Source organism: Bacillus rossius, chromosome 2 (assembly GCF_032445375.1).
Source record: "Bacillus rossius redtenbacheri isolate Brsri chromosome 2, Brsri_v3, whole genome shotgun sequence".
Taxonomy (NCBI): domain Eukaryota; kingdom Metazoa; phylum Arthropoda; class Insecta; order Phasmatodea; family Bacillidae; genus Bacillus; species Bacillus rossius.
Genome location: NC_086331.1, coordinates 102,989,497 through 103,001,915, shown reverse-complemented (window position 1 = coordinate 103,001,915; position 12,419 = coordinate 102,989,497). Strand labels below are relative to the sequence as shown.

The window sequence follows — 12,419 nt, the reverse complement described above, 5'->3', positions numbered from 1 at the left end:
GAACGGAAGAGACTGCCCTGGGCCCCGGGTGTCATGGCCGCAGGAAGTGCTGAACTTACCGTTAGTAAATTGATGACAGACAGTTAAACATAACTATTTAAACCTTTTAAAATTACAAGTTAATTTAGATTTAAGTATTACATATTACTGATATTTAGTATTACTACATTATTTATAAAAGATGCAGTCTCCACTGCTCCAGTTAGGGTGGGCGCCGAAAGGGTTCACGCAGTGCAACCGGACACACGCACACACACACTTGTTGGCGGGAGGCTTGAAACAGAGGGTGTCAGTGGGAGGAGAGGGGGTCGGCAGTGGCGTAGCCCTGGTCGACTTCAACCTCTTAAGTTACCATGAAAACCACACAGTGGAGGCCCTGGTGCAACCTGTACAATGGTTGCCTCTCCAATTTTATTTTTATTGATAGTAAACACCTGTAGGAAGTCCCTTATGTATTAGCTCTATCATTGCATTCATTACCAATGGCCAAAGTGGGAGGGAAAAATTTATGTTTTTGACAGATACCATGAAAACCACACATTGGAGGCCCTTGGAGGCTCTGATGCTACCTGTATAGTGGTTGCCTCTTAAATTTTATTTTTTAATGGTAGTAGACACCTGGTGTAAGTCCCTTATGTATCAGGTTTATCGGCATCATTGCATATTTTGATGTAAAAAAATAAATAAAAACTGGGATGGAATTGGCCTTAGTTGCATGGAATCGCATACGCTGTTATCCCAAGCTCTCTGCACGAAGACGCACCCGGGCGAGTATTACAAAATGTATACATATTTTCAGTAAAATTCTTTGTCATTTACGTGTATCTTAAGTATACCGGGTGGTAAATATTTTATTTGTGGATTAACTGTGAAAAATAACATGTTTACTGTGATGAGACGGAAAAATATTGTGAATATAATGGCTACTGATCGCAGCTGTTTTGTTTGCAGCAGTGAATCACCATAAACATCTCAGTCACAGATGACTGAAATCAATACCATTTTGGAAAGATTATAAACAAAATATACCGGAAATTGCTGAGGAAGCACACGTGACAAATTCTCACCTTTCAAATAAACTTTTCATTTCAAGAACACCATCACTCAAAAACAATTTTTTTTCCTCCAGTCATGTTCTTGATTTTCAGTGACAATATTTTTTCTACCCAAGGCACGTGTTTTCATATTCTGAGCTTTTTTAATTAGTTTAGGTTTTTTCAGCAGGTGTAAATTATTGCTACAGCAAACCTTCAGCAATCATTGCAATGTCTTCTCACAGAAAAACAAAATCACAAAGAACAGTCCACGTGCAAGATGTCCATTATTCATTTAGGCAGAAGCAGGTCAACCAACCTTGGAGCTTGAAGGAACATGTGCACTATGCAGCATTGCCATGCTGCATTGTAAAGTTTTGAATAAGCCTCGTTTCATAATTTTTCAACACACTTTTAAGAAAAATTGTGCTTAATGTACGAGTAAATACAGTAAAAGTCCAGACAAAACTTAAATCATAGCAAGACGAGTAAACTGAAATGTTCATCATTACATCCACCCCATAATAATTTTTAATACAGTGCTCAACAAACAATGAAACTCATTAGTTCCTCTAATTGTTGTACCAGTTGCATCACGCAAACAGGACTACACATAGATAAAGGTCAACGAATGGCTAGTGGTTTGTTGTGTATTCGTCAGACGTTAAGCCTTGAATGAGGGAAATGGTGTATAGATGGAACAGCCTCACAAAGGATACGAATGCAAGCAGATGATTGGTCTAAAAATATATTTTAGCACCGTACAGCCAAGGTTTAGATGGTCATGATTGTTATTGTTTTGAAACAATTGTTTAAAAGTTTATCAATAAATATAGTTTAAAGATAAACTTTATTATATTATTTTATTCCTTAAATGATGAACATTATATGCGGTATAACGGTTCGTTATATACAAAATAAACAGATGTTCAACGCCGATTGTAATTTTGTTGTTTTTATTTTTTCATACTAGGATGCATAGACAAATTTAACCCAATGTTTCATTCACTCGTTTCACACGTACATCTGCCCGTCGAAAACTGCTGGTAGCTCGCGCGAGAAAAATTAACGAAAAATAATATTCTTCAGTAGTCTTTGACTGCAAGTACACAAAATTAGTGCGGCCTTAAACATGACCGCACCCGGCGAAAACGAATTTCGCCCCGAGCCAAAACGCCTACGAAGGTGGCCGTAATTACTAATTTAGTACTGTTCAAAAGAAAATAAAACAAATTAGGTTGACTTAATACTCGGCCTGGCTCTGACCACCAACGTTAAATTATCCATTAGCAGATTACTTCATAATTTGGCGAGAAGCCACCGAACGCGACCTACTGGTGCAGCAATCGGCAGACGACTACTGAACTCATGACACGTCTCCTCCACGCAGGGAGTAGACGTCCCATGACCTCACCGACCAATCACATGCACGCTTCATTCACGCTTACAGATACAAGCCAATCACAGAACAAGTTACAATACATGAAAAACCTTTTACATACAGAACTCTGGGCTTCCCCTGATCTGTCTCTTTTCAATTTCACATCAAAATCGGGGACTCCCATTCTCGTTCTCTCTCCCACACCGTGAGACAGCAGTTATCACTCAGTTCCCACGCAGTGGGGAAATTACCATCTTTATCTCGGTTGGCGGGGAAGCACTGTTTCTTTCTCACTCACACTTACAGGTCTCTCATGCCTCTCTTTCTATCCATCACACCAGACACAGTCCCTTGTTCTAGAATCATTCCACATGTTAATGAACATTATAAACAGCAATTATAATACAAATTACTTTACAAAATTAAAATCATTTAGAAATAACCTGAAAAAGTAGGCCTAAACAGGCAAAAATCTAGCTTATAGCGGCTCATTTGTGAATAATTACATAAAAAATAGTATTGATTGAAAATGTCTAATAAAATAATAAATACCTTCTTAAAAACATAGCAAGTGAAAATAACATATATTAGTATCCCTAACATCTGATTATACTGTTTCATAACTTATACATCACTCAAAAAACATTGACTTATTACTGTTTACATATACAAAAGAAGTTTAAAAGAAAATTATTTATTTAGGAGGGCAGGGTCTTGCAATGTTACAGCGGGAAGCATCTATAAAAACAAACGTTTTTAATGGGCAAAATTAACATAGGGATTTATGGAAGTGATCAAAGGAATAATTATTTAAACGTTATAAATGTGAAAACATATTATGTGGGAATGTCTTAAGCGAGTTTTACTGTATATGTACATTATTTTAATAAGTGTAAATTTGTGTAAGTGTCTTATGTTTGGGTTTGTAGTTAGAAACATGTCAAGAAGATTTGATGTCATATTTGTTTGTTAGGATATATGTTATTTCTAAGCTGGGAAATAAACTTTGGAGCAACCCTTTTGTGTTACTATTGTCATGTTTTTCTGCAGTTACATTGTCTAAATTGCTAATAAATGTTAAGTCACAAAATTGAGTGTTAGGTCTTGACCATTGTTTGGATTTTTAAAAGCCTTTATTGTAAAGCTAGCTGTGCCTGTCTTTGACTTACAAAATTTCTGTTTAATAACAAAGCATTCTCATGTGTTCTGCCATGTAGCACATTACTATATTTTAGTATCTAAATTACTATAATAACTAATCCGACAGTATAAATTATTTGTAACAAAATCTTCACAGATGTTTAGTATAGGCAGCATTTAAATTTCACAATTGTATTGCAAAATTGGCAGGTGTCATTTACATACCACCGCAGAATCATACTGCATTGAGAACCTTAGGTACATCACTGCTTCCATCATCATGAAACTAAGTGGGACTGACCATCCCTGTAATTGAACAGTCTGTCGGTCCGTCAGTCAGTCAGTCAGTCAGTCAGTCAGTCAGTCAGTCAGTCAGTCAGTCAGTCAGTCCAATCCAGATCCCTCCATCCAATCCAAATCTATCCTTCCAATCCAATCCAGTCTATCCATCGTTGAATCATAGTGCCATCTCGGTTAGTCTCTATTTAATTGCTTTTTTACATTATCAGGGATGTAGCCACATGGGGCGGCATGGGGCGGTGAAACCCACACTCGGAAATCGCCGACCCTCACTAATTTTATCTAAAAACCATATCTCTATTCCTGGATGTATGGCAAGGAATGTTATCTCCTTGTTGCGCTAAGCAGTTTTTGCCGCCTGGCCGGAGCTGGAGGAGTGAATATGGAAGGGGGATGAGCTATTTTTAGACAGTCTTGCTGCGTGTGATGTGCCGCTGCAGAGAAGCTCTCTGCTACTTCCTTCCCACCCCAAGTCTCTACGTTGCTAGGCAACCATTCCTCCCCCTCTTTCCTTACGTTGGAGGGACAAAGACAAGGTCAAACACTCCGTGCCGCCTAGCCTGGCTCGTTTGCCGCCGCGCGTCTGATGATTTAGAGATAACAGTGCCGCCAGGCGTCAACAAAGCACCTTCCTATCTTCCGTGTTAAGTGACAAGCAAACCACTCTACTGCACCATCAAAAGTGACATGTAGGCCTATACTAAAACATTAATCTGTTGTATGAGTGTCAGAGTGGATAGGTCAGTTGGACTTGTGAAAGTTTTTCTTTGTTATTGAGAGAAGGCTTGTGTATTATGAGGTGATGAGTATATTTACTTGTTACTTCCAATGGCCTATTTCTAGAGTGCCAAAGGAGTGAGTGAAGAATTTGTGACAAATGGTATACTAATAAAACTTTTGTGAGAAAACTAACATAAATAAGCCATTAGTTTTAGTAATAACATTGTCGGTTCTGTATTTATTTTAAGATATTCACAAAGGGCTTTCTTTTACAGTAGTGTAAACATGTCTAACAATGGGAAAAGAAATCAGACAATTACAAAGTTTTTCGTTTCACAGGGTGTCCAGCGACCTGGAAAACCTGGGAAACCTGAAAAAGTCAGGGAATTTTGGTGGTCAGGGAAAAGTCAGGGAAAATTGTGAAAGTTCTGGAAATGACCAAAACCACTAACCACTTGCTTATCATGAAGGTTTTTCTCAAAGTTTTACAGATTACACTCTTTAGTTTTAGTATTTGACAAATTAAATCATATTTAAACTAATGTTTTCCTTTACGTATCTGGACTTACGACATACAAGCGTGCTGCTTTCATGAAGTCTATAAATACCTACCGTATGTATGACATGCATACCGTATTTTGATGATAATACCGCACCCAACATTAGGAAGGGGGCAGATAATACCATAGTTAGTAAACTTGTAAGCTACTGTTCATAGTTAGTCTGCCTAATATATTGCTACTGTAACTTATTTTGGGTTACAACATACCATAGTTTTGGCAGTTCTCGAGTGTACCCGAAGGTTACCGAAGCTGGCCGAACCGACCACCGGCGCCATTACTGCAGTTTCCTCCGTTTGTTTACACGTTTCGTCAGTTCTCTCAGATTGCCAAACATAATTTTCTTTGAAAGATACAAATATTATTTTGGAAATTTTTGTACTCTAATCATAGCCAAAATACTTACGAATTTTAGAGCTGTGATCTTAGGAAGTTATAAAATGTAGCATATTTCTTTACACTGTAGCGATGTGCATACAAACTTACGCTTTGTTTATTGCGAATCTTTCGCGGTCTTTCTGCTAGATTTTACTGGAGCTGTGACTAGGCCTCTATAATTTCGGTGAATAATGTCTAAATTCAAGAAAACATTGTTGAATACTACATGGTTACTTGACCCAGCATTTAGTTGGTGCGTGGAAGTGCCGGGCGATAAATTTAATTTTTTTTGTAAATTATGCAAGACTGTCGTTTCCCTCAGTAATATGGGCAAACAAGCTCTTTCAAGCCACATGAAAGGCCAAAAACACCAACGTGCTTATAATGCAGTGAATTCTTCCAAGTCAGTTGGTATTTTTCTCAAATCGGTTACTGCTGTGTCTTAAGTTACCACAAGCAAATTCGATGGACAAGCTTCTAATGAACAATTTCATTCGTCAGGTAACGTCAAATCATCTCAAAGCTCATAATAGTGATTTGCCTAGCAGATCCCAGTCTGTGAGTTCTCGAGGTGTTGAACAATATTTCAGGAAATACAGTGTTACAAAATCAAAAATTCTGTGGTGTTTGAATGCCATTATGCAGCATTTTTCTCTTAGGTCTGCTGCCAATAGTGTATCTTTATTCAAAATAATGTTTCCAGATAGTGAAATAGCTGCAGGAATGCAATTACAGAAAACCAAATTAGCATACACAATTGTGTCAGGCCTTGCTCCTTACTTTCAAAAGGAAATGTTAAATAATGTTGTTGACTGTCATCATATTGTTGTTGCTTTTGATGAAAGTTTAAACAAAGTTGCTCAAATGCAACAAATTCATATTTACATCAGATTCTGGGACAAGGAAAAGGAAGCTGTTGGTACACGATATTACAACTCTGCATTTCTGGGTCACACAACTGCAAATGATTTGTTACTTTCATTTAAGAAATCTCTGAAAGATATTAATCTGAAAATCTGAATTTTTCTGGAAAAATTTTCATTTTTGTCTGGAAAACCTGGAAAAGTCAGGGAATTTTTCTATCCTGGTTTGCTGGACACCCTGGTTTCACAACCAAGAAAAAAACGGGAAATTTTTCTGGACAGTGAGAATGTTCATTCTGAGGAGACTACCAAATCAAATTGTAAAGTATCAGAGTTAGAAAACAAGTGCCTTGTGACAAACACTGCGCCTATTGAAGACCAGCCACCAGTGCCATCAACTAGCTCATTAAGTGTTATGGGTGTATCTACAGAAGACCAGCTACCAGCAAGCACACTAACACCCTCAACTAGTTCTGCAGTTGCAGTGGGACGAAAACAAGCAGTCACATTTAGGCGAGAGTGGAAAACTAACAGAGCATGGTTGGTTTACAACACAGATGCTAAAGGTATGTTCTGCTTGCTGTGTCAAAAATTTAACAAAACTCCTTTTGATAGAGATACTTGGACAAAATCCCCATGCACTCGTTTGCGATTGGAAAGTGTTGTTCGACACGAAAATTGTGCTGCACATATTGATTCACTTAAACTTGAATTGCAAGCCAGCCTTCATGGTCCCATCAGTGACAAAATACAGCCAAGCATGTGTGAGGAAGATCTCATGAAAGCGTTTGCATGTCTATACTTCTTGTGCAAAAAGAAAATTCCTCATACAACAAACTTTGAGCCTATTTTGGACTTGGCATGCTTTCTTGGTGTTCCCATCAAAGACACAATTCGTGTAGCAAAAAATGCTAATTACTGTAGTAGAACATCCATTCAAGATATGGTAATTAGTTTATCCACTGTGATAGAAAATGAGATCTTGGGCAAGTTACAAAATGCACCATTCTTCTCAATTGAAATTGATGAGACTACAGATTCAGCTGTAGTTGAACAATTAGTCATTCATGCACGTTATGTTGACAGTGAAGGTGTCCTGCAAAGCAGTTTCCTGAAAATTATTGACATTCTCAGTGACTTAGGAAATAGTGGCCTTAGTGGTACAAAAAATTGTACCTCAAATTTGCAAGGTGTTGCCCTGATGTTAACATTTCAAATGCTGTTATATCATATTTGCATGATAGTGATCTATGTTTCTCAAAGCTGTGTGGTATTGGAACAGATGGTGCACCTGTTCTTACAGGTAAACATAATGGGGCAGTTAAAAAGATAAGAGAGAAACAGGTAGAAATTCAGCAACAGCTAGGTGTAGAAAATGTATGTGAAGCTGTTGGTGTACACTGTGCAGGCCACAGGTTGAATCTGGCTGTATCGCAAGCTGCTGAAAAGACCCTTGGAATAAAAAAATTCTGTGACATTATGAGGCAGGTATTTGACTTTTACCAAAACAGCTCTGTCAGAAGTGCTGGCCTGCATGAATTACAGTGTCTATTTCCTCAAGATCCACAAGGCAAGGTCAAGCAGCCTAGTCATACAAGGTGGTTGAGCTATGGAGAATGTGTACTTCGGATGAAAGATATTTATCCAAGTGTTGTACTTAGTCTTGAAAGGGAATGTGAAGAAAGAAATGATGCAAGGGCTCGGGGTCTGTGTTCTTATGTGACTGAATTCTCATTCATTGCAACACTGTTGTTAATGTGTGACGTATTACCCATCATGAACCGTCTTTCTAAAATATTTCAACAGGAAAATGCTGATTTGAGTATTGTGAAGTCTTTTGTAGATTCAACGATCAACAAACTTCAGAGACTGAAAGATTTTGAAGGATTAAATGAGAGGGAAATTGCATCATATTTGGAAATGTGTGCAAGTAAAGGTGTCTCAGTTCACACCAAGCCAACAAATGCTGCTCATTTCAAGAACATTAAATTACAGTACCTCCAAACACTAATTGAAAACATTCAAGTCAGATTTACCGATTGTGACATTCTAACATGTTTTTCCATTTTTAACCCTACACATCTTCCATCTCCTCATGACCATCGCTTTGATGTGTATGGAACAGAAGCTATAAAACTGTTGTCTGCAAGATTTGGATTAGAATCAAGACTTTGCCTACAAGAATGGTGTGAAATCAAGCAATACATGGCTGATAACCACAGGAAAAAGACTTGTACAGAAGTGGTCCACTTTCTTTGCACTGACAAAACAATTGGCAGTTTGTTTCCAAATATAGCCAAACTCGCACAAGTGTACAGAGTCATTCCACTTCACACAGCTGACTGTGAGAGAGATTTCTCTCAAATGAAGCTCATAAAAACTGACTTGAGAAACAGACTGAGTGAGTTCACGCTTGATTCCCTGCTTCGCATTTCGCTGGAAGGTCCAGATGTCCAAGACTACCCATTTAAAACTGCAGTTCAGCATTGGGCAGCACAGAAGAACAGAAAAATTCGCTTGAAATAGAAGTGAACGTTAACGATGGTTGAGAAAATTTGGTTAAATTTAAACGGGGGTGTTGTTTTTCCTAAAACAATTGACGTTAAAGTTGTGGTATTTAATTTGCTGTGTCGCCATTTTTTTGCAGGCAACCCACACTCACATTTTCCTAGCTACATCCCTGATTATAAATCATAGGTAATAATGTTCTTTGACATCTTAAAATTCAGGGTCTTCGAGAACGATTGGCGGGCGACTTGGGAGAGGTACAAGTTTGTCTCTTGTAAAGAGCAACATTAGTCCCCTGCCCAAATGGAAACAGTGTGTTGGTTTTCATTCCCACTATAGAATAAGATAAATGTTGAACACACCACGGGATAAGATTTTAGGGGATTAGTTTTTTATACAGTCAAAAACATTAGCAATGACATCATCAAAATGATGGCACTTACATTGTTGCCAACTCTGCATTCTTATTGGAAAAGCTATGGAAAGATAAAATAAAATTATGTACAAAAATCATTTCCTAAGGAAACTACTGTGTGTACTGCAAAACACATTAGAATGGTTGTAAATTATATTTCACGATCCCCGAAAAAAACTGTGTAGCACACTAGAGTGGTTAGGATTTTAGTTTACTTTACAATACACAAAATATATATTTTGCCATCCCATTGTTCACTTTAATTTTTGGAATTCTACTTTACTTATGGATACACATTATAGGCATTTAAATGTCACATTGTACACTAGAATGGTTTGTATCCTAGTGTATTTAATGAAACACACTAAAATAGTTTTTTTCCTATTAAATATTTTTTTTATAGTTGTCTGCCCAAACCCCCTATTTTACCCCTGATGCTTGTAATAATATGTATGAGCATTAAAGACACTATGCACACTAGTTTCGAAAGCAATCTTTTGTTTCTAATACCCACTCAGATATACTATCAAGTAATGCTCCTGCCTCCAATTGTCACAGTTTATTTGCCACTTACCATACCTAACGAATTATCACATCACACGTTCTATGCCTATTATTTTCTGGTTATATAATACATTTTTTTACCAATACAGCTTATAAATTTACTAACATTAATTTTCTGTAATTTTTGATCAGTATTTGATTCCCAGTGAGGGTTAACACTGATTGATTGCAAAAAGAAAATGTGGCGTGCTTTGCGGCGAGCTGTTGAGTTTTCTCAGAATACTCCAATTTCCCCCACCAAATCATTCCATCACTGCTCCATCCACATGATGCCCCTCATGGTCTCTTATGATCTTGATGTGAATGAGATGTTAAGCCTGCATTCATTCATACATTCATTTATTCATTCAGTAATGGAAATTGTAGTAACACATATTTTCCCTTAGACCTATAACACTATTCACTGATAATAACAGATCATTGTAACAAACCAATTTGGTACAACATAAATCATAATTACGAATCACTAAAAGAATTCCTTGTTACACACTATTCATGGGTTCTGATGGCCTCAAACACAATTTAAAAACTATTTTAGTATTCCACATACCTTAATTTGATTTTCAGATGCTCTTCACAAAATTCCTTAAAATTTATTTCATTTACCTTCAATGTTGCATATACTCTCACAGCACATACCAACTTATATTTATTCTACCATAGCACAGAACACTTCTGTCTACAAAAATTATGTTATATTTTAAAAATAACATAGAAATCACTGCAACTCCAAACAAATATCCACAATATTATTCAATAGCCACCACCCCTAAAACTAACTTGCTATAATAACATATGACTGTCGATATTGCTGTCCCGCCTTGTGCCAATATATCAAACTTAGCATTTTTTACCTCATTTACTATTTTTTGCTTACTTTCGTGACAAACTATTTTCCTTTTGTGTACGTCACAGGCTAAAACATCTGAGCGTCAGTCAAGATAACAACACTATTGTAAGGTAAAAGGACCTGAATTTTGTCTTCATTTAAAATAGCTTTAGTGGAAAGATTTATCTTGTAAGAAAGGTAATGATTTTTTTTTTCCAGGCAGAAGACGAAGCGCTTATTCAATGAGCAGTTTGGAAGTGTGTTCCGCACGTACCACAACCCAACATACTTCTCACGTAGGCTGTTCAGATTCGCTGATATTTACACTGCCAACATAACAAATCTTCTGAAATACTCCGTGAATCATACGTTCTATCCTCGCCGCGGTGTCATGCCACATGAATACTCCTCTTTATTTATGTAATATTTACATCACATAGTATTGGAAGTTGCATTTGTCCAACAACATCTGTGATTATTAATGCAACGTATTTTATTTTTATAGTTTTTACTAAGGGAGAATTAATGAACTCCTTTTCTTACCCATTCTTTGTGTAGACAAAGCTTCACAGGAACCACATGGTTTATCTGTTTTAGAGAATGTGTGTTTTTGCTCAATATGTGTGAAATGGTTTATCTAGTGAGTTTTTTATGTGATATTTTGAGGCATTCTGTGAACTTTATACACTGAAAGAATCTGAATCAGCTCATTTTATGTGTAGCTGGCTTCCTGAAAACACTATTTTATATGTATCAGGTTGTTTGCTGTAGCACTCGAGCTGCAGAATGGATACATATTTGTTCATTTTTTACCTTTGTTGTGCCAAATTAGTTAGAATTTTTATCATATTTCTTTTTTAGTGTGTATCTTTAGTATACTATACATAAAATAATTTATCTCTTAGTGTCCTTTTAATTTTGGTCCATGACAGTTTTAGCAGACTGAAGCACTTATTAATTTGTTTAGTTAGGCTTGTTCCCATATTGTGGACAAATTTTGGTATTCTTTTAATAGTCAATTAGTGGTCAAAGAGAGACTTCAACCTAATTACCCTATAGAGTATAGCTAAGACAATTGAAATCAATTGCTATTATAATATGGTATTGGCCATAACTTCAAAAAAAAATTTCTGTTAAACTATAGTGTTATATAAATCATGTTGTATGAAAATGTGAAAAATATTTTTTCTTCTGCCGAAATATTTTTTCCCGGGTCATTGTTATCTACTCTTTGCTGCCAAAAATGTTTATGTGAAAATAGTAAAACTTAAATTTATCCTATCTTGTTCAGTATTTGAATGATTAATAATTGTTTTCTTTGTTTGTTATAAATACTCGGAACACACCTTAGCACACAAGTCAAAATTAAGTCCTTTTGAGGATAACCGTTAAGTGTGATGTACAACAGGTATTGGAAGAGCATATTGATCTGAATAAATATTTATTTTTATTTAAATTTTTTATTATTATTTTATAGGCTACCTAATTCTTAATTATATTTTTTTTCATGACCACCTTTTTCTTGCAAATTTCTTTTTTTTTTTTTTTTTTCCAATTTGGATTTATTGGTTGCCTATATATAATTGGCCAATATCACCATTTGCACACATGTTGGAAGGATATAAATATTCTTGATGTTTATTTTAAAGTCTGTATTTTATATTTAACAAAGCTGTCTATCGATGGTTGCAACATGAGGGTGGAAAATCTATGCTGTTCACCCAGGA

At 36.3% G+C, this 12,419-nt stretch overlaps 1 protein-coding gene across 5 annotated transcripts in view; it reads left to right on the top strand.

Annotated features, from left to right (window-relative positions):
• Positions 1-12,148, top strand: part of LOC134529532 (5'-nucleotidase domain-containing protein 2) — a 60,838-nt gene extending 48,690 nt beyond the window's left edge. For 4 of the 5 annotated variants that reach the window (XM_063363722.1, XM_063363724.1, XM_063363726.1 and 1 more), the window contains one exon: positions 10,912-12,148. In XM_063363722.1, the coding sequence (XP_063219792.1) occupies positions 10,912-11,116 (205 nt within the window). In that variant the 3' untranslated portion in view covers positions 11,117-12,148. Of the gene's footprint in view, positions 1-10,778; positions 10,843-10,911 lie in introns of those variants that run through there. The other variant, XM_063363723.1, reaches the window with a different exon arrangement.
• The last annotated feature ends 271 nt before the right edge of the window (positions 12,149-12,419 follow it).